Below are 18362 nucleotides of genomic sequence, written 5' to 3'. Positions count from 1 at the left end.
CAATTCTCAGCCTCTCCTAAGCAGGCCAGGATGGGTGGAGAGATTAATGACCGGTCTTCCGTGTCCCCTCCTTACCATACCTATCCACAGAACTTTGGGCTAGACTATGATGCTTTCCAGCATATGGTGGGAGACTGTCCCCCAGACTTTCTGCAGCTGACCTTCAACTGCTGTAATGTGAGTATCTCCCTCCCCTCCCCCCAGCTTTGGTCAGGAGCTGGCTGAACCCCTTTCATCTAGTTAGGACAGGCTGCTAATTAGCTTCATGAGGAGCCTCCTTTTCATTGATGAATAGCAGTGCCCATGGCCCCTCCTCCATGCCGCGTCCAGAACCGTGGACCAAGAGGAGGAAAATTGCTGTGTTATACAGTCCTCAGCCTGCAGGGTAGACTCACTGTCTCTTGCCCTGGATATCAATAGAACTCAGTAGTCAGGTTTCAGTTGGACTTTGGGTCCAGCTGGCCTTAAGGCCCATGGGAAGGGCTTTTGATAGCCTTCATTTTATACAGCTCTGGGGTCTGGACCTACCTGTCATGACCAAGGGGTAGCTGGGCTTTATCCAGGTAACTCCCAGAAACATGTTAGCAAAAACAGAACAAACCAATGTAAGCATACCCTTTTGGATGGTTCTGTGCCCATCAAGGGGATAAGACACACACTGAAAGGGTGCTGATAGGAGTGGGTGTAAGACAACAGCATCTTCCCTAACCTTAGCTCTGAGAATCACCCTCATGGTCTGGGACCTTTAGGAAAGATCTCTTAGCTGCATATCTGAATCTTAGAAGATGCCAGAAACAGACTCAAATGCCATCCTTGGGGTGGAAGATAGGAGGACAGGGCTAATGGTTGGTGTGGATGACTACAGATGGACCCCAAACTGCGCCCATCCTTCGTGGAGATTGGGAAGACCCTGGAGGAAATTCTGAGCCATCTACAGGAAGAAGAGCTGGAGACAGACAGGAAGCTGCAGTCCACAGCCAAGGGTAAGAGATTAGACCAGTGTTCCACGTGACTCCAAGGGAAGAAATTAGGATTTGGGGCCTTCTTCTCTAGGGCTGATTATAGGATCTCACATCCAGAAAAAAGGCAGAGGGACAGGGGATGATGGAAAAAGTACTGGACTCTAAGAAATATGACTCGGCATATGGCCTCTCTTGAGTTTTCTCATTGGTTAAATGCTTTGTGGCACAAGGTGCCACTTCTGTTTGTTATGACTAATGTGAGTAAGCCTGTTTTGACTCATTGTTTTTCAGGACTCTTGGAAAAAGGACCTGGGGTGAAGCGACTGAGCACACTGGATGACAAGATCCCTCCCAAGTCCCCACGCCCAAGACGTACTATCTGGTTGTCTCGAAGCCAATCAGACATTTTCTCCCGTAAGCCCCCACGTACAGTAAATGTCTTGGACCCATACTACCAGCCACGAGATGGTGCTGCCCGCATCCCCAAAATCAACCCTTTCAGTGCACGCCAGGACCTCAAGGGTGGCAAGGTCAAGTTCTTTGACCTGCCCAGCAAATCTGTTATCTCCCTGGTATTTGACCTGGATGCACCAGGGCCCGGAACTCTGCCTGCGGCTGACTGGCAGGACCCCCCGGCCCCGCCTGCTCGCCGGTGGCGTTCTTTGCCTGGTTCACCAGAGTTCTTGCATCGAGAGTCCTGTCCATTTTTTGGCCGAGAAGAATCACTATCTGATGGGCCCCCACCACGCCTCAGTAGTCTCAAGTACAGAGTGAGAGAGATCCCGCCATTCCGAGCCTCTGCCCTCCAAGCTGCTCCAGCCCACGAAGCCATGGACTGCTCCAGTCCCCAGGAGGAAAATGGTTTGGGGCCCAGGCCCCAGGGGGCCAGTTCATGCCTTGCAGGTGCTTCTGAGGAAATGGAGGTAGAAGAAGAAAGGCCAAGAGGCTTGGCTCCAGTCCCCTTCTCTGTCTCAGGCATAGGCCTGAAAACCCAGGGAAAACAGGATGGGTGAGAGGGGATAGTCCCCAGCTCACCTTGGGGGTGGACCTTCATTTGAAGCCACAGGGCCCCCTTGGTGCACAGCCTCAACTCTTCCCTGCAGCCTACAGAGCAAGCAGGCCAGGCCAGGCTCAATCTGGGGGCTCCAAGTGCCCAATGGCTGTGTATGAGAGGGGAGGCAACAGTGAAAGGCCTTCCCAGGCAGGGCCAACAGCTGATACAAAGCTTCTGAAATCCAGCAAGGAGCTCTGGCTCCCACCCAACTCCCACTGCACTTCCCCAGACAGGACCAGAGGACTCTTAGTTCTGGTTTGAGCTGGCAGGCAGCTAATACCCCAGGTTCTTCTCCCACCCCAGGTCTGTCATATAAGCTACTGGATGGAACCTGGAGCTAACCAGGAAGCCATAAAAGGCATGGCTATTTCTCAGACTTGAAGAACGGGGAGCTTCTTGCCAGGACGTCTAAGACACTTGAATAATTGCTGTTTGCACTTACTGCATGGTCAGACCACATCACTACATTTCTATGCAAGGGGAGGGTGAGGCAGCGTGGTGGTCATGGCTCTTAGCTAACCTATTCAAAGATCTTTTCCAGTTGATTAATCTATTTTCATATTTATGAAGGAATCTTAATGTTCTGCCCCAGAAACTTTCAACCTTGTGGTTGGGAGTGGGGCCGGTTTTGTAGGCCTCAGGGCCTGCTCTATGTATTTGTCAACATGTGATACACCCAGGTGGTTAAATGGCTTATGCACAGGCGGATTTTCTTCCCTTCCTGCTCTGGCTGGAGCCACAGGAACAGTCTGTCCTTACAGAGCTGCAATAAGAAATAACCAAAGATGAAGCTGGTCAAATATTTTCATAACTTGTTTCTGTTGATTTTTTGGTAATACTTTTTCCCAAGACACTTTCAGATTTAAAAATAAAGTCTGTGTTACAGGTGCTGTCAGCCTCTTTACTTGTACCCTTGTTCCTTACCCTCTGGAGTAAAGGTGGTGGTCCAGTCCAGGACCAGCCCCAAACCCCCAGCTCTGTAGAAGGTGGGAGTAGAACATTTACAGGTTAGAGGAACCCAGACACCTCTGTTCCACTCTCAGTTCTCTTCCTGGGCCTTGAGTGCTAGGTGAAAGTTGGGTCAGCTGCTGCCCCAAGCCAGCTTCATCTTCTGGTTGTGGGCTTTGGAGGATCGGGAGAACTGGCTCTTGGCCACTGTAAGGGGTACAGCTTTGCCACTCAGGTATACCTTGTTTTGGCATTCAGGTAGCCAGGGTCCAGAGCTACAGAGCTGGGGTCCTTGGCTCACTGCCACATAGGCCATCACGTAACCTGTCATAAAGGCATCAAAACCAGCCCGATGCAGTCCATCCCCAGGCACTGGGTGAGGACCGGCTTGACTCCCTGGCACTTCTGGGGCAGCTGTATCAGCTGTTTCTGGCCCTGCTGTTTTAAGGTCCAGCTCCAAGTCATTTTTGTGACCTTGCTCCAAGCCAGGCTGGGTCCTAGTCTCATCCTCAGCTACCTCTTGCTCCATTTCTTCAGCCTTGAGGCCATCGCCACAGACCTGCTTCACCGGAGGACAATCCTCAGTTTCCTCAGAGGTCTGTTTCCCAGGCAGGCCCAACAAAGCCCTCCGCCGTTTCTCCCTACGTCGCCGCCGTCGCCGCTTGTCCTCCACCACAGCCTCATCGGTGTCAATGATAAGATCAATATCATGAGACCGAGGACACTGTGGTCCCAGGGGGCACCAACCATAGGCCTAGAAGTAGGAAAAGGCTTAGAGAGGCGTTCCAGGCATCAGAACCTCCCCTCCCCCAAGAAATGGGTGGGTGCTCTCACCGAAAAGTTGTCACAGATGCTGGTGGAATGAGGGCGATGGGTTGCAGGGGGCATGCAGCAGCGGTAGTCGATATGGGCCCTCATGCTGGAAGGATAGTTGCAGAACTCCAGGGTCAGGTGTGGGCTGCCAGCTGCCTGCTGCTTCCCATTTTCCCGTTCACTGAAACAGCATAAGAAGGTATTGGCCCACTAGCATATAAACTCCAAGAGGATAGGGTTTTTGTCAGTTTTGCTTACTGCTGAATACTCAGCACCAAATACTGTGCCTGGCACATGGCAGACACTCAATAAATACCTTAAATGAATGAAATAGTCAGGCTTATACCAGGCCCCACCCCTAAACCTGAACCAGTTCCTCACCATTTCCGGAAAACATATTCTAGGTAGGAGGCCACAAAGCGCGCATGAAACTCAGCAGCATATTTGGTGTCATAAATGCCAGCTGGAAACATTTCACACAGGTCAGCAGTGAAGGTTCCCAAGCTCTCGGGCAGGTGTGCATAGAAGTTCTGGTACAGGAACACCAAGTCTATGAGACCGTTGTGTAGCACCAGGGGCCGGCGGGCCCGGATTAGCTCCAGGAACAGTGTCCTCACTGACTGGCTCTGACTCTCATCGCCCTAGGTGGAAAGAAAGGGATCATAGGGAAGGACAGTCCTGTAGGGAGCCTCTTTTGCACAACATTTATCCCTGGCCCCCTATCTGGAAAGTTCTCGCTCCCTACGCTAGTCTATTGTGGATCAGGCTTGTTTCCCTAGCCTTATCCCTAGTGATTTCCCATACTCCCTAAGAAGCAGATCCTCTCCCTGTACCCAGACCAGTTAGGAAGAAATGAAATCACAGAAGGGGCAGTGCCAAGGTTGGAGACCTACCTTGTCATTGCCTTTGTGGTACGGGATACCCTGAGCATACTGTCGGTTGAAGTTGAAGCCATGCTGTACCAAGAACTGCACAGACTTTGGCTCTATCACATACTCTTCCATGCACAGCAGGGTCAGATTGAACACCTGAGCCAGGTAGGAGTGTTCACCCTGAGAGAGAAAGGATCTGCTACATTAGGATTTGGGATAGAAATACCGAACACCTGATGTTCTCCGGGATCTCAACCCTCTTCCCCGCGGCCACAGAGCAGGGATGGGAAGATCAGTCCATACCTTGTCTGGCTGCTGCTTGAAGCAGGCAAGGCCCAGGGAGAGAACAGAACGGGTCCTGGCTGCATGACACACGGACTTGTAACGTTCCTCGATGCACCTTGGGGTTGGGTTTAGGGGGTGGCTGTAGCTGGAATTTAGCCCTCAAACCACCCAGGACTGTGACTTCTACTCCAGGGATGAAGTCTGCCCCTCCTGCCAAGGCTGGCACTAAGATCAGGGCTTATACTTACTGGTTCAGCAAACTCTTCCTGTCCCCAAGCCCACTCAGTTCCTGGGAGTGTGTAAAGGGAGAGTCTTGTGTCAGGTTCCCAGCACCAGCCCTTGCACAGCTACCTGCCCTCCCCATTCCCCTGCCCTTACCGTGTCCACAGCCACGAAGCTTGCGGTCTTTATGGCCAGCAGGAGGGATGGCCACATCTCCTTGAAGTTGTCACTCTGCACATCCACCACGGGCACCTGGACTGCTAGCTTCTCCTCAGATTTTGTGCTTTTGCTGACACCGCCTGAGGCTAAGGAGAGAGCGTGGATGGTAATGCTGGGGCAGGGGCCCGGAGCAACAGGTACCAAGGTGTAGGCCATGGCTCGGGGTGGAACGTTGGGGGGCAGTTTCCATTAGGGCAAGAAATAGCATCTCTGTCCTCCAAGCCTTTGTATCACATGTGCTCTACACACAGGCCTAGGGGTGAGCAGTGCTCTGAATTTGGGGGGAAAAGGCCGGCGTCTTCAGTGGTTTACGTCAGACTTTGGGAAAACTGCTTCTCCCCACAGCACCACAATCTTTAGAAGTGGAACGCTGGATAAACGATCTGTGAGGTTCCTTCTTCCCACATCCCGCAGGAAATCCTTCTCAGGGCTTGAGGAATGCGACTCCTTTAATGCCTCCCAAAGCTCCATAGTACTGTTCCCACGGGGTCCCAGGAGCCACAAGCAACGGTAACTAGTACCCTCCAGAGCCTCATAAATAATTTCTCAAAGCCAAGCTCCCAATACATTCCACTTCCTTCGGAGCCGCGCCACGCAACAGAACCAGGACTCTAGACTACACCTCCCGACACGCCCCTACCCGCCCCGACTGCTCTCAACGCGCCAGGCTCTCGCAGCCCGAACCGCGCTGCCCGCCGGGATTTGTAGTCTCCTCGTGGCTGGCTCAGAAGGAAGAGCTGGTCCTCTAAACGTTAGTTTCTACAGCCGAGAGCCCGAGGCCTTCCCCTCTCCGGTGCGCATAGGGTTTTAAAGCGGGAAGCCCCCGGAAGCCACTCACCGTCAGGGGCCGCTGGGGCTGAGGCTGCGCCATCGCCACTGTCGGCGGCCATGACACCGCGCGCCCTCGCCTGAGTAGTTGGTGGGTACGCGGAGCTTCCGCCTGCCTGCTCTCCGCGCGGCTCTGGCGGTGGGGGACGGGGCGGGGCCTCGCCCTCCGTGTCGCCGACGGGTCGGACTTCCGTTCACACCTCCCGGGTCTGGCACGGATGGGGGCGGCCCGGCGCGCGCGGGGACCTATGGGCTGGCGCCGTGCGGTCGGAGCCACGCCCCCGGAGCACGTCGGAAGCCGGGCGCGGGAGACTGAACGGGAGGTAATGCGTTCTCTGTGTACTCCGGGCGGGAACGCCGGCGGCGGCTTTATGAGGTCTTCATCCACGCGGCCCCGGGGTGGGGATGGCAGTCCCCAGCGGCTGGGAGGCTGCCCGGGCCAGCCTGAAGCGCGCCCAGGAGTTAGGCTCAGACAGGGCAGTGTAGGGAGAAAGGATCTAATGGTAATAGGTAAATTCACAAACAGAATGGAGACCTCACTTCCAGAAGTGAAAAGGCGGGTAGGGGGACTCGAGACGAGGCTGCCAGAGGGGTTAGAGCCACCGACTGGCAGGGAAGCCTTTGCAATAATCCGGACAGGAGGTACAGTTGACCTCCAGGGTGATTGCACTTGAATCCTGATACCGTGAGCCCTTACCAGAGGCCAGTTCTATCTCCCGGGCTCTGGTTCCCATCAAGGAGTCTCAGCCCTTTCTTTATTTACTGTTTCTAGTTCATCTTCAACCTTTCTCCACTGAGTCTTTTTCATCATTAGTTAATATCGTTTGGATTTCTCCCATTTTAGTATACGTGCTGCCGAAGCGAGCACTGGATTTCTCCCATTCTAAAGAAAGAAATCTCTTACTATATTTCATCCGGTTAATTAACTCAACAGTGCTTGTTGTATACAACTTACCTGGCACTGTGCTCAGCACTGGGAACTCAATAGTCAACAAAAGAGACTCGGTCTTTGCTCATAGAGTTTTGTAGTCAAGTCAGGTAAGCGGGTACTGATCAATGAAACATAAATAAATGTGAAATTACAATTAGTAGGGACGCCTGGGTGGCTCAGTTGGTTAAGCAGCTACCTTCTGCTCAGGTCATGATCCCAGCGTCCTGGGATCGAGTCCCGCATCGGGCTCTTTGCTTAGCAGGGAGCCTGCTTCTCCCTCTGCCTCTGCCTGCCACTCTGTCTGCCTGTGCTCACTATCTCTGACAAATAAATAAATCAAATCTTAAAAAAAAAAAATTACAATTAGTATAAGAGGGAAAAAATGAAGAATTATATAAGATTGTGAGACTAGGGGAAGGGGGCTGATTTGGACATTTAAGTCAAGACCTGAAAGAATGGGGTGACTGGGTGGCTCAGTCAGTTAAGCATCTGCCTTTGGCTCAGGTGACGATCCCAGCCAGGGTCCTGGGATGGAGCCCCGTATCGGGCTCCCCGCTCAGTGGGGAGCCTGCTTTTTTCCTCTGCTGCTCCTCCTGCTTTGTTCTCTCTCTCTGTCAAATAATTAAATAAAATCTTTTAAAAAGTGGGGAGGGAAGTGCCTTCTTAGCGCAGTAGGCAGCGCGTCAGTCTCATAAAAAAGTGGGGAGGGGGAAAGACCTGAAAGAGTAAGGAACTGTTAGGTGAAGAACAGGGTAAGAGCTGTCCAAAGAGAGAAAAAGGATTGGGTGAGATGTCAAGGTGGACAGATATGTGGGGGATTGAAGCAACTATTAAGGCAAATATGGCTGGAGCATAGTGAGTGAGGGGATGAGGCAGGTGGGGATCTTTGGAGCCTATGTTAAGAGGATTGGGTTCTCAGAGCAATGGGTATGAGAGCCAAAGTCCTCATTGCTTACAAGGTACTTAGAGATCCTGTGCCCCCTACCTTCTTTACTTCTTTGACCTCCTCTACTGCTTATCCTTCCTGGGTCCATTCTAACCACACTGGCTTCCTTAGTATTCTACAAACACACCAGACATCTTCCTTAGGGCCATTGCACTAGCTCCTTTGTAGGATGCCTTTGGCGAATTCCTTCAGTTGCCTGAAATCACTGGTCAAATATCACTTTAATAAGTCCCACCTTGACCATGTGCTTTAAAATTGCAACATTCCAGGGGGCACCTGGATGGCTCAGTCTTAAAACGTGTGCCTTTGGCCGACATCATGATCCCAGGGTTCTGGGATTGATACCCCACCTCCCCAATCACACCAGGCTCTCTGCTCAGTGGGAAGCCTGCTTCTCCCTCTCCCTCTTGCTGCTCCCCTTGCTTGTGCTTTCTCACTCTCTCTGTCAAATAAATATATAAATTAAATCTTTAAAAAAAAATAAAATCGCAACATTCCACCATCACCACTCCTTATCCCCTTTGCCTACTCTACATCTTCTCTTTGTGTTAGTATTTATCAGTTAACATCCTATATAGTTTAATTATTATTGTTCCCCCCTCCCCGCATTAGAATATAAGCTCCATAACGACAGGAACCTTTGGTGTTTTATTTACTGAAGTTTCCAAGTACTTAAAACTGCTTAGCACATAGGCACTACATAAATATTTACTCAGTGAATTAGTAGGAAGCCATTGAAGGTTTTAAGTAAGAAAATGAGACGATCGTGTCTTAAAAGACGGCTTTACTCCTTGGAAAATAGATTGTAGGATGAATTATGGAGTTAATGAGTTTGGTGACCATAGGTTGGCTCGGAAAGGAAGGAGAGTGGGTTTTGTAAAAGGGATAAAGGAGCAGGACCTTGAGCTCAGCATGTTTGGGAGAGACCACTATTTCCTATCCGGAGGAGAGGGAGCGGGAGAATGCAGGTAAGTGCAGAGGACAGGAAGCTTGTGCATTCAGTTTTCTCTGAAGGAAGAAGGAAGCTCTTGATGAAAATGAGGTGATGAAGCGAGGTTTTAAGAGTCTGAAGCAGGGGGGCGCCTGGGTGGCTCAGTGGTTTGGGCCGCTGCCTTCGGCTCGGGTCATGATCTCAGGGTCCTGGGATTGAGCCCCGCATCAGGCTCCCTGCTCCGCAGGAGGCCTGCTTATCTCTCTCTCTCTCTCTCTCTCTGCCTGCCTCTCTGCCTGCTTGTGATCTCTGTCTGTCAAATAAATAAATAAAATCTTAAAAAAAAAAAAAAAGAGTCTGAAGCAGGGGCTCAGCGGGGACTGGTGGAGCACAGCACAGGAGTGCAGTCTCGGGAGGCAGACCTTCTGGGTTTGGGTGCACAGGTTGGTTCATCTCCAGAAGCCTCAGTTTCCTCATAACTGCAGTGGAGATGATACAAGCATATACCTAATGACGTTGTCTGGAGATGGAGGGGGAAATCGCTTAACTTAGCATTGGGTCTGGCACACGGTAAGCCCTTACTAACCAAAAGAACAGTAAGGGAGCAATGAAGATCAACCAGATACATTTCTCATTACCAGTGGGCAGCCAGCTTTGGTTTACTACATTAAGAAAAGATTAGGAATAAAAATAGCACATCTGCTCCCACCACCACTGCCACCACCCCAACTTGCCATCTGTTCTCAGGCCAATCTTTTCCCATCTCTGATCCTTGGTTTCTCCTTTCTGTAGAAAGGAGGTTTGGACTACATGATGGCTCAAGGCTGTTTCTTGTGCTGCATCTCTACCAGATAAACTTCTGCCCGCTGCGTGCTTCTAGACACACCTCCTGAGCCCCTGTCCACACATAGAGTCACAGTGAGCATCCGGGATACACAGGTGTATCCTGCCCAGCCCAGCCCTGGTCTCTTTTGCATGTCTCCAAGATTTCGCTTATGTTGGTCTCTCTGAAGTCACTTGCAGAAACTCAGCCCTGCTGGTCATCCCTCAGTGCCACAGCCTGCCAAGAGCAAACCCATGAGCATCTGGAGAGTGAGGAAAGCTAGACACTCTATCATGAGGGTTGCAGAGAGGGAGGTGGCTGTTATACCCATTGTGGGGCCCCAAGATTCAGCCTCGTTGTGACTGACCACTTTGGGCCTTTCTCTTCTAGGCCATCATGAAGAAGCCACGAACAGCTGTGAGGAGTCATCACAGGAAACAGGCATCCCACCAGGAGGGAAAAAAGAAGTGTGTCCTTAGCAGCAGTCGGGTCAAGCCTTCTACCCCAAATGGTGAGGAGCTCAGTCCTAGTCAAAGACAAAGGTGCTGGATTCATTGGCCATGAAAAGGAGGGAGATTCGGGCTGGGAAAGGAGCACAGTTATGTGTCAGGACCTTACGGGACTAATTAAGGTCTCTTCTGACTTTGCTATGTCACTTTGGGATGATTGCCCTGAACGGCTGCTTTCTTACCAGTGAAATGGAGTGGTTGTCTGTGCATTTCCTTCCTCTTGTGGCTTTCATGGGATCAGTTGAGCTTATGAGCCCGAAAATGTCTTGTAAATGGGAAAGCCCTGCACATGTATACATTATGCTTGGCTGAAACTGTTGGGTGTTCATTGTGACCCAGAGTCAAAGAAGGTGGTGGTACCACCCTGGGAAAATTAAGGCTGGCAATCTGGCTCAGGTTACATACAGCTAGAGAATTCTGATCTGATTTCAGATCCAAAGCTTAAGCAAGGGGTTGGGGGTAGGGGACACCCTAAGTGGGAGCATCCGGGCTGCAGTGCCCTGGGTACCTGGTGCACGGCCTAGGCAGGGATGATACCTGAGTTTCCTGTGGTCCCAGCAGACTTGGCCAGGCGGCAGAAGGACGTGGTGTTGCAGGCCTTCTCCCCGTACCATCTCTTCAGAGACACAGCTGAGGTCACAGTCTTTCGGGAGAAGCTACTGAGCTGGTACGACCGAGAGAAGCGGGACCTACCCTGGAGAAGGCGGGTAAGCAGGCGAGGGACAGGGAGAGCAGGGTGGAAGGTGGATGCCCAGCGGTCTCCATACTGACTCCTTCCCTGGGACTGCTTTGGCAGGCAGAGGGGGAGGTGGACCTGGACAGGCGGGCATATGCTGGTGAGTGCATGTCTTGGGACCTGGGCTGCTTTGCCTGGATGCCTACTGGTCTGGGGTCTAGGGGCTGTGTGCTGGGAACAGGGCAGGTTGGCCACGCCCTCATGCCAACCCCTCTCCCCCAGTGTGGGTCTCAGAGGTCATGCTGCAGCAGACCCAGGTTGCCACGGTGATCGACTATTATACCCGATGGATGCAGGTAACTCCAGGGAAAGAAGGGGAGGGTCATGAGCCAGACCCCAGAGAGAGCCCAGCCTTTGGGGTAGGGGTGAAGAAGGTTTCCTCCACTTCCCTTGACTTTGAGCTTGCTCCTTTTTGTTTGCCTTCGAACTATAGAAGTGGCCAACGCTGCAGGACCTGGCCAGTGCTTCCTTGGAGGTAAGAGTCATCCTGGGGTGGGGGGAGTTGGGACAAGTGAGGACTGACCACTGATCTCTCTGCTCTCACCCACAGGAGGTCAACCAGCTCTGGGCGGGCCTGGGCTACTATTCTCGAGCCCGGCGGCTGCAGGAAGGAGCCCGGAAGGTGAGGGAGTGACAGGGGGTAACAGGTAAAGGGGTGAGGCCCAGGGCCTCAGGTGTTTCATAACCTAGAGCCTCCCCGGTCCTCACAATCAGGTGGTAGAGGAGCTAGGCGGCCACGTGCCACGTACAGCAGAGACCCTGCAGCAGCTCCTGCCTGGCGTGGGGCGGTACACAGCTGGAGCCATTGCCTCCATTGCCTTTGGACAGGTGAGTCCCCAGCCCACCCCGGCCTGGTGCGTGCCCACCCTTCTTCCTCCCAGTACAGGCTAACTCCTAGATTCCTTTGTGCCAGGCAGCCGGTGTGGTAGACGGGAATGTCGTACGGGTCCTGTGCCGAGTCCGAGCCATTGGTGCGGACCCCAGCAGCACCCTCGTCTCCCAGCATCTCTGGTAGGATCTCGGGGTCATGGGGAGACCGGGAAGGGTATCTCTAAAGTGTCTCTGGCTCACAGCCACATTCCCTTGTAGGAGCTTAGCCCAGCAGCTGGTAGACCCTGCCCGGCCTGGGGACTCAAACCAAGCGGCCATGGAGCTGGGGGCCACAGTGTGCACCCCGCAGCACCCACGCTGCAGCCAGTGCCCAGTGCAGAGCCTGTGCCGTGCACACTGGAGGGTGAGCCATTTGGGGAAGGGTCAGGCAGGGGCCCTAGAGGGCAGCCCCTGCTGCATGACATCTGCCTCATGCCCCTTAGGTGGAGCGGGAACAGCGCTTGGCCCTGCAGAACCTGCCAGGCAGCCCCGACGTGGAGGAGTGCGGTGAGTGCCAGCCCCAGCCCTTTACTGCAGCGTTGGGGACCTGCTTGTGGAAGCCTCATTCCAGTTTGTCCTACACCCCGAATAAGACTCTGCAGAGCTGGGCCCTGGCCTGCTCTCAGGGCCTAGCAGCACTTGAGGCTCTCTCTTCCCAGCTCCCAGCACGGGGCAATGCCAGCTGTGTGCGCCTCCCATGGAGCCCTGGGACCAGACCCTGGGAGTGACCAACTTCCCCAGAAAAGCCAGCCGCAGGCCCCCCAGGGAGGAGTGCTCTGCCGTCTGTGTTCTGGAGCAGCCCAGGGCCCGTGGAGGTCCTCGAATTCTGCTGGTGCAGAGGCCCAGCTCAGGTAGCTAGATCCTCGGAGCCCAGGGTGGTGGCAGGAGCACCAAGAGGGACACGGAGGCGTTGACAGCTAACGCCTGGCCACACCTGGCTGCCCTTTCTCTCAGGTTTGCTGGCAGGACTGTGGGAGTTCCCCTGTGTGACTGCAGAGCCCTCCGGGCCATGTGAACGTGAGGCCCTGCTGGGGGAGCTGCAGCGCTGGGCTGGGCCCCTCCCAGCCACCCACCTCCAGCACCTGGGGCAGGTGAGGGACCCAAGCGAGGGCCAGGGGTCTTGGCTTCTGTGGGCACATTCATGGGCCTGTTTCAGCCCCTTGGTTCTCCCTCCAGGTGGTCCACACCTTCTCTCACATCAAGCTGACATATCAAGTATACAGTCTGGCCCTGGACGGGCACACCCCAGTGACCGCCACGCCACCTGGCGCTCGCTGGCTGACCCGCGAGGAGTTTCACACTGCTGCTGTCTCCACCGCTATGAAAAAGGCACTACTTGTGTTGTCTTCCTTGTACTTTTTTGTGTTTCCTGTATGTTCTTTGTGAACCTATTACCATGTAAACAGGGAAACACAAAAGCTATTTTAAACAGGTGTGTTGTGGGGGGCATGAAGTTGAGAGACCACAGGGGTTTGGCTCTTTGGGGTTAAGATGCCAGCCCTGCGCTCTCCCCGTCTCTCCTTGGCTAGGTGTTCCGTGTGTATGAGGGCCAACAGCCAGGCACCCGCAAGGTGAGTCTCTTTGGCCCTCACCCAGCCATCTTTCCCCAGCCCTGAACCCACGGGTTTTCAGTGAGTTAAAGGACACGTGCTTGGGTGAACATTATCCCCTCCAGACTTCGCTGTGGGCAGCCAAGTAATAGTTCTTCCCTAGAGACCTTAGAGCTTAGAATCCGGGGTGGAGAATAAGAACAAATGATGGAGACAATAGGGTCACAGGTGTGTGAAAAATGCTTGTACTAGGTTTTGTGGTTTATGAGAGTTTTCCATTCTGTCTGGGAGGCAAAGATCAGGAAAGGCTGCTTAGAAGCAGCAGCTGGTAATCTGGTTTTAAGAAATGAATCATTATCTCCAGGTCTGGAAGGGGAGTCTGCAGCAAGAATGTTTCTACAAGAGTAGTGTGAGCAAAGCTGGTGGAACTCAGAGTGCTGCGCGCAGGGACACATTTGATGGGCAGGGCCTGCGCAGGCCAGTCAGGGCCAGGGGCACCAGGCCACGAAAGCATTTTTGGTGGAGAGAGAAGTCCGATTTGTATCTTAGGGAGAGTACCTTGGGCTGCCATTTAGAGTTGACCGAAGGTGTAGATAATGGAGACCAGCTGGAAGCTTTACCGCGTTCAGACAGGAACCTGAGCTGTATCAGTGCCGTGGGGGGGGGGGCAGGAGAGGACAGTCTGCTGCCCCCCGAGTGGCTCCTTCCTTTGACTTCTGCACAGGGTTCCAAACGGTCCCCAGTGTCTACTCCATCCAGCCGGAAAAGGCCCGGCCCGGGCCAGCAAGTCCTGGATAATTTCTTCCGGCCTCACCTCCCCACGGATGCACCCCACCTCAACAGTACGGCCCAGTGACGCCTCTGCAAGCCCCCACTTCCTGAGAATCCGTTTTTGGCTTTTTTTTTTTTTTTTTTTAAATAAAGTACTTATTTTTATAGTCCTTTTGGAGACTTTCCACCTCCTCCCTAGCCCACTCATTCTTCTCCTCAGAGGGGCCCGGAAAGTGGTGAAGTCCTGCACTCCCAGCCAGCCCGGGGCAAATGGAGGTGAGTGTTCTGTCCCGAGTGATCGTCCTCCCCCAGCCCCCAGGAGAGAGGAAGAAAGCAGCTGCAGTGGGCCCCCTGCCCAAGGCCTCCCCACCCACAGAGGCTGCTCCCTAGGGAGAAGGGAACCGGGAGGATTTGTTGTCTTAAATTCCTACCTTAAACACTAAATTTATTTCTGTATTGTTTCATATGTAGTGAAACAATACAGCGAATCAAGGGTTAATAATCATAAAATTGGGGGATATGGTGGAGAGAAATGGGATCAGAGAAGGTCACAAAGATGGTTCAAAAATATCGGTAAGTTCTATTTCCTACCATAATTCCTTTATCATTCTTTATGTTAGTTATAGACTATGTAAGAACATTTCATGGTTTAAAAAAAAAAAAATCCCACCTCTTTGGACCCCAGTGAGAGCTTCAAGTTCTGGTAGGTACCGAAGACATGGTGGCTGTACCTGGCCTCTGGAGACAAAGCTCTTCACCCCAAGCCTCTGCAGGTGTTTCTCAGTTCAGCTGGCCCTGTGCTCCAGTATAGGAGGCTGAAACCAGCAGCAACCTTCCTCAGGCTTCCTATTCCCTGGTGGCTTGCTCCTGCACCGACTGCCATAGGGCCCGGATGTTGCCCTGGCCAAAGCCTGTGGCCCCCTGCCTCTGAATCAGCTCCAGGAAGAAGGTGTCCTCTGGAAAGAGAGACTTGGTGAAGACCTGAAGCAGAAACTTGCCTTCATCGCCATCCAGCAGGATCCCCTGTCGGGCCAGCAGGCTAGGCTCATGCCCAGCAGCCAGGATCTGCCTTTCCTTGCCTGGCTGCTCGTAGTATGCCTCAGGAGGAGCCAGCAGCTGGCCCCCAGCTGCTGCTACCCGCTCAGTGGCTTCTACAATGTTCGGCGTGTAGAGCCCCACGTGCTGCAGTCCTGGTCCCCTGTGCCGGGTCAGGAACTGCTCCACCTGGTCCTGTCCACTAGAAGCCCCTGGTAGGGTCTCAGCCAGCACGAGAGTGGGGACAGCACTGCCTGGTGGGGTCTGCAGGGCCGTGAGCTTCAGTCCCCCTCTCCCAGATCCTGCTGTCACCTCGAGGCCTGTCTCGGGGTCCTCACCTGGACTCAGTGGCAGGTGGCGAAAATCTAGGCAGTCGTGGAACCAGCGCATCAGTGTGGGAGAGCTGCCAGGGATGCAGGCCAGGGTCAGGTGGTCCACGTGGCTGACCCAGCCCGGGCTGGCAGCAGAGGATACGGGCTGGAATCCTGGGAGGAAAGGCCCTCGGACGCCCGCACGCTCCAGGAGTGTCAGGCTGAGGTTGCCGGCAGGCGAGCGGACCACAGCGTAGGTGGCTGTTCCCTGCGTATCCCTCACGCTAACCGGGGGCACCGGCACGCTGCAGCCCTGCGCGACCAACGCCCGGGCGGCGGCGCCCGCGTCCGCCACGTCGAAACACAGGTTGGTGGCACTGGGCACAGCATGACGTGGGTCCAGGCCGTACAGCGGCTCCCCCAGCCCTGCGCCCTCGTTCACCAAAAAGACCGCGTCGCCGCTGCGCAGGGCCAACTGCCGCCAGCCTTCTGCCTCCCGCACGGCCAGGGGCTGGAAACCGAAGAGACGCTGCAGATCCTGGGTCAGGGGCTGCCCCGCCGGCACGTGGAAGGCAATGTGGCACAGACGACGGGCGTGCACGGCCATGGCGGTCCGGGTGATGACCCTGGCTTGTCCTTCCCCCTAGTAAGGCCGCTCACCTGGCTTTTCAAGACTCCCGGACTCTCCGTCCCAGGTTTGTGGTCAGAAGCCAGTGGAGTCCAGTTTTGCCCTCAGAGCGCATTCCTCGCTCTTTTCTGAGGAAGTCACAGACTCACCCCTTTGGGGCTCGCGGTTCTCCGCCACGCCCTCTCCAATCCCGGGCAGCGTTGGGACCACGCGGTCTGCGGGGCCAGTGGTGAAAACCACGTGGAGCCGGAGGGAGGGGGCGGCGCCAGGGACCGCGGCTCACACGCTCCTCCTCCCACGCAGACCGTGTCGCCAAGGGTACAGCGGGGACGCAGGACTGCTCTTTCCCCGAGCCTGTTTATGGGCCATGCCCTCGGGCACCGAGCCTCCCTACTCCCACCGCCCCGGAGACCACAATAGCTGCCTTCACTTGGTGCCAGCGGCCGGGCTTTCTCTCCTCCCCTATAAACTTAAGAGCAAAGGGAACCAATCCTAGCTGGGGGAGGAGCCAGAATTCCTAACCGCTTACCCCCGCCCCTGCCCCAAGCAAGGAATTTACCAGTGTCAAGTTTTAGCTTAAAAATTCTAGAGAATTTTGCCTTTGACGCGTAATGTTCCTTTAAAACTTTAAAAATATCAAAATATTTTTTTTTACAGATTTTCTTTCCCTCCCCAAATTGGTCCAGAGAAACTGATGTTATAGGAAGCTAGGTCATTTGTATGGCTCCTACAAACCTCTTTCTCTCTGTTAGTCTCTCAACTGCGCCTCTTTCTTCAACCCCACTTCTCTCTCAACAATCTTTTGACCCTGACCCAAGCAAGATTTGGAGAAAAAAACTGGTGGCACAGGACCTGAAAGAAACAGCTGCATTAGTGTCCTTTCTCTCCCTCCTGACCCTAAAGGACTAGAACTCAAGCCCTCCTTGTAGCTTCCTGACTGGGTATTGGGCCAGAGAAGCTTTCTATAGGCTTTTCTGGGCTTGAGACCCAGAATTGTGTGAGATCACTGGATTGAGTAGAATTGAGTAGATAATAGGAGTCTTCTGAGACTTCAGCAGGTGGCTCTTGGAGGGTTTGGGAAGGGCACTTCAGGGGTAAATGGCATAAGCAAAAAGGTCAGGAATGCGAGCCAAACCCTCAGAGGAGCAAGAGCATAAGACTGGGGAGACATCTGGGATAGATGCTATCGTTCCAGGCATTGCAAAGGAGATTCCTTTGTCAGGGAGCAGATATAATACCATTCAGTATTACGTCATTGTCAAGTTCATTGGCAAGAGGAAGAAGGTTGTGATGGAGGCACAGGGCTGAGAAAAAGAGGTCTGGCTGTGTGTTTAGTCTTGCAGTCAGGTAGGCAGTACCAAGAAGCTGATCAGCAATGGTAAAATACACTTGGTGCTACTCTGCAGACTAATAAATTGGAGAACATGGGTTCCAAAAGCTGGATAGACCCGGGTTTGAAAACTACCTCCAATATTTAGTAGCTGTATGACTTGGAGCAAGTTGCTTATCTTCTCTGAGACTTGATTTTCTCCTCTGTAAAAATGGGAATAATAATAGTACCTACTTCATAGGGTTGTTGTGATTAAATAAGATAGTATATTCTGCAGCCTGACAAGGGGTCCAGGATTTAGCCTATGCGCCGGAGCCCAGCTACGTGGGATCAGGACATACAAAGTGGGTTTGTATGTCACAAGGAGAGGGGCTGCAGTAGGACTCAGAATAACAACCACATTTGGACCCCCCCCCCCCCCAGGTTTGAGCACTGGAAAAGCTCTAGGAAGGCCCTGGCTTTGGTGTGGATTCTGAGGTTAGGGCCTCTGGGGATAGCGCTCTGTGAGGGTTGGGGCAGAATAGGTTATCTCCTGTCCACGCTATCATGATCAAAACCCCAGGTGAGCAGCTCTAGTGCCTCCAGGCCTTTGGTCCAGCCAGAGGGGTTTCCACTCAAGGGCCCTATGTACCAACAGAGGGCACAGAAACGGGTCCCCTAAACCCATCACTTCCCACCTGGTCCTGAGGAAGAGGGTAGATTTCTAAAGGCCAAGGAGGGTCTGACTTAAAGAAAGGGAGATCTTAGGGCATATTGCTCTTCAACAGCACTGTGATTGACCTTGACCC

General features: G+C 53.5%; 4 protein-coding genes across 14 annotated transcripts in view; 2 read left to right on the top strand and 2 right to left on the bottom strand.

Moving 5' to 3' along the window:
• Positions 1-2905, top strand: part of TESK2 (testis associated actin remodelling kinase 2) — a 133105-nt gene extending 130200 nt beyond the window's left edge. For both annotated transcript variants that reach the window (XM_082687278.1, XM_082687279.1), the window contains exons 9-11: positions 91-177; positions 866-983; positions 1254-2905. In XM_082687278.1, the coding sequence (XP_082543404.1) occupies positions 91-177; positions 866-983; positions 1254-1975 (927 nt within the window). In that variant the 3' untranslated portion in view covers positions 1976-2905. The remainder of the gene's footprint in view (positions 1-90; positions 178-865; positions 984-1253) is intronic.
• On the bottom strand, positions 2812-6345 carry TOE1 (target of EGR1, exonuclease). 2 transcript variants are annotated; one of them, XR_014299735.1, is made up of 9 exons: positions 6214-6345; positions 5313-5461; positions 5183-5223; positions 4953-5049; positions 4671-4829; positions 4159-4418; positions 3799-3958; positions 3043-3718; positions 2812-2993 (listed from the first exon to the last, which is right to left on the bottom strand). XR_014299735.1 is itself a non-coding variant. In XM_082687289.1 (8 exons), the coding sequence occupies exons 1-8, from the start codon at positions 6263-6265 to the stop codon at positions 3098-3100; spliced, it is 1539 nt and encodes a 512-aa protein (XP_082543415.1). In that variant the 5' UTR covers positions 6266-6345; the 3' UTR covers positions 2812-3097. The 2 variants fall into 2 exon arrangements, 1 of the variants encoding a protein (XP_082543415.1); XM_082687289.1 differs by having other exon boundaries at positions 2812-3718.
• On the top strand, positions 6051-14440 carry MUTYH (mutY DNA glycosylase). Of its 9 annotated transcripts, none has more exons than XM_082687284.1 (18): positions 6176-6294; positions 9804-9929; positions 10025-10103; positions 10225-10345; positions 10905-11050; positions 11140-11179; positions 11302-11375; positions 11513-11554; positions 11630-11701; positions 11794-11907; positions 11993-12090; positions 12169-12313; positions 12393-12456; positions 12609-12800; positions 12904-13040; positions 13126-13278; positions 13479-13520; positions 14224-14440. In XM_082687284.1, the coding sequence occupies exons 3-18, from the start codon at positions 10089-10091 to the stop codon at positions 14353-14355; spliced, it is 1587 nt and encodes a 528-aa protein (XP_082543410.1). In that variant the 5' UTR covers positions 6176-6294; positions 9804-9929; positions 10025-10088; the 3' UTR covers positions 14356-14440. The 9 variants fall into 9 exon arrangements, with proteins under 9 accessions (XP_082543413.1, XP_082543414.1, XP_082543410.1 ...); XM_082687283.1 differs by lacking the exon at positions 6176-6294 and adding an exon at positions 6400-6526; XM_082687282.1 differs by lacking the exon at positions 6176-6294 and adding an exon at positions 6455-6526 and having other exon boundaries at positions 10902-11050.
• Positions 14441-14840: 400 nt separating this feature from the next.
• Positions 14841-16804, bottom strand: HPDL (4-hydroxyphenylpyruvate dioxygenase like). The gene has a single exon (XM_082687318.1). It carries the CDS (start codon positions 16221-16223, stop codon positions 15117-15119), a length of 1107 nt encoding a protein of 368 aa, XP_082543444.1. The 5' UTR covers positions 16224-16804; the 3' UTR covers positions 14841-15116.
• Positions 16805-18362: the final 1558 nt, after the last annotated feature.

This window comes from Mustela nivalis (assembly GCF_964662115.1).
Source record: "Mustela nivalis genome assembly, chromosome: 10".
Lineage (NCBI taxonomy): Eukaryota > Metazoa > Chordata > Mammalia > Carnivora > Mustelidae > Mustela > Mustela nivalis.
This window is presented reverse-complemented; position numbering and strand designations above follow the sequence as displayed.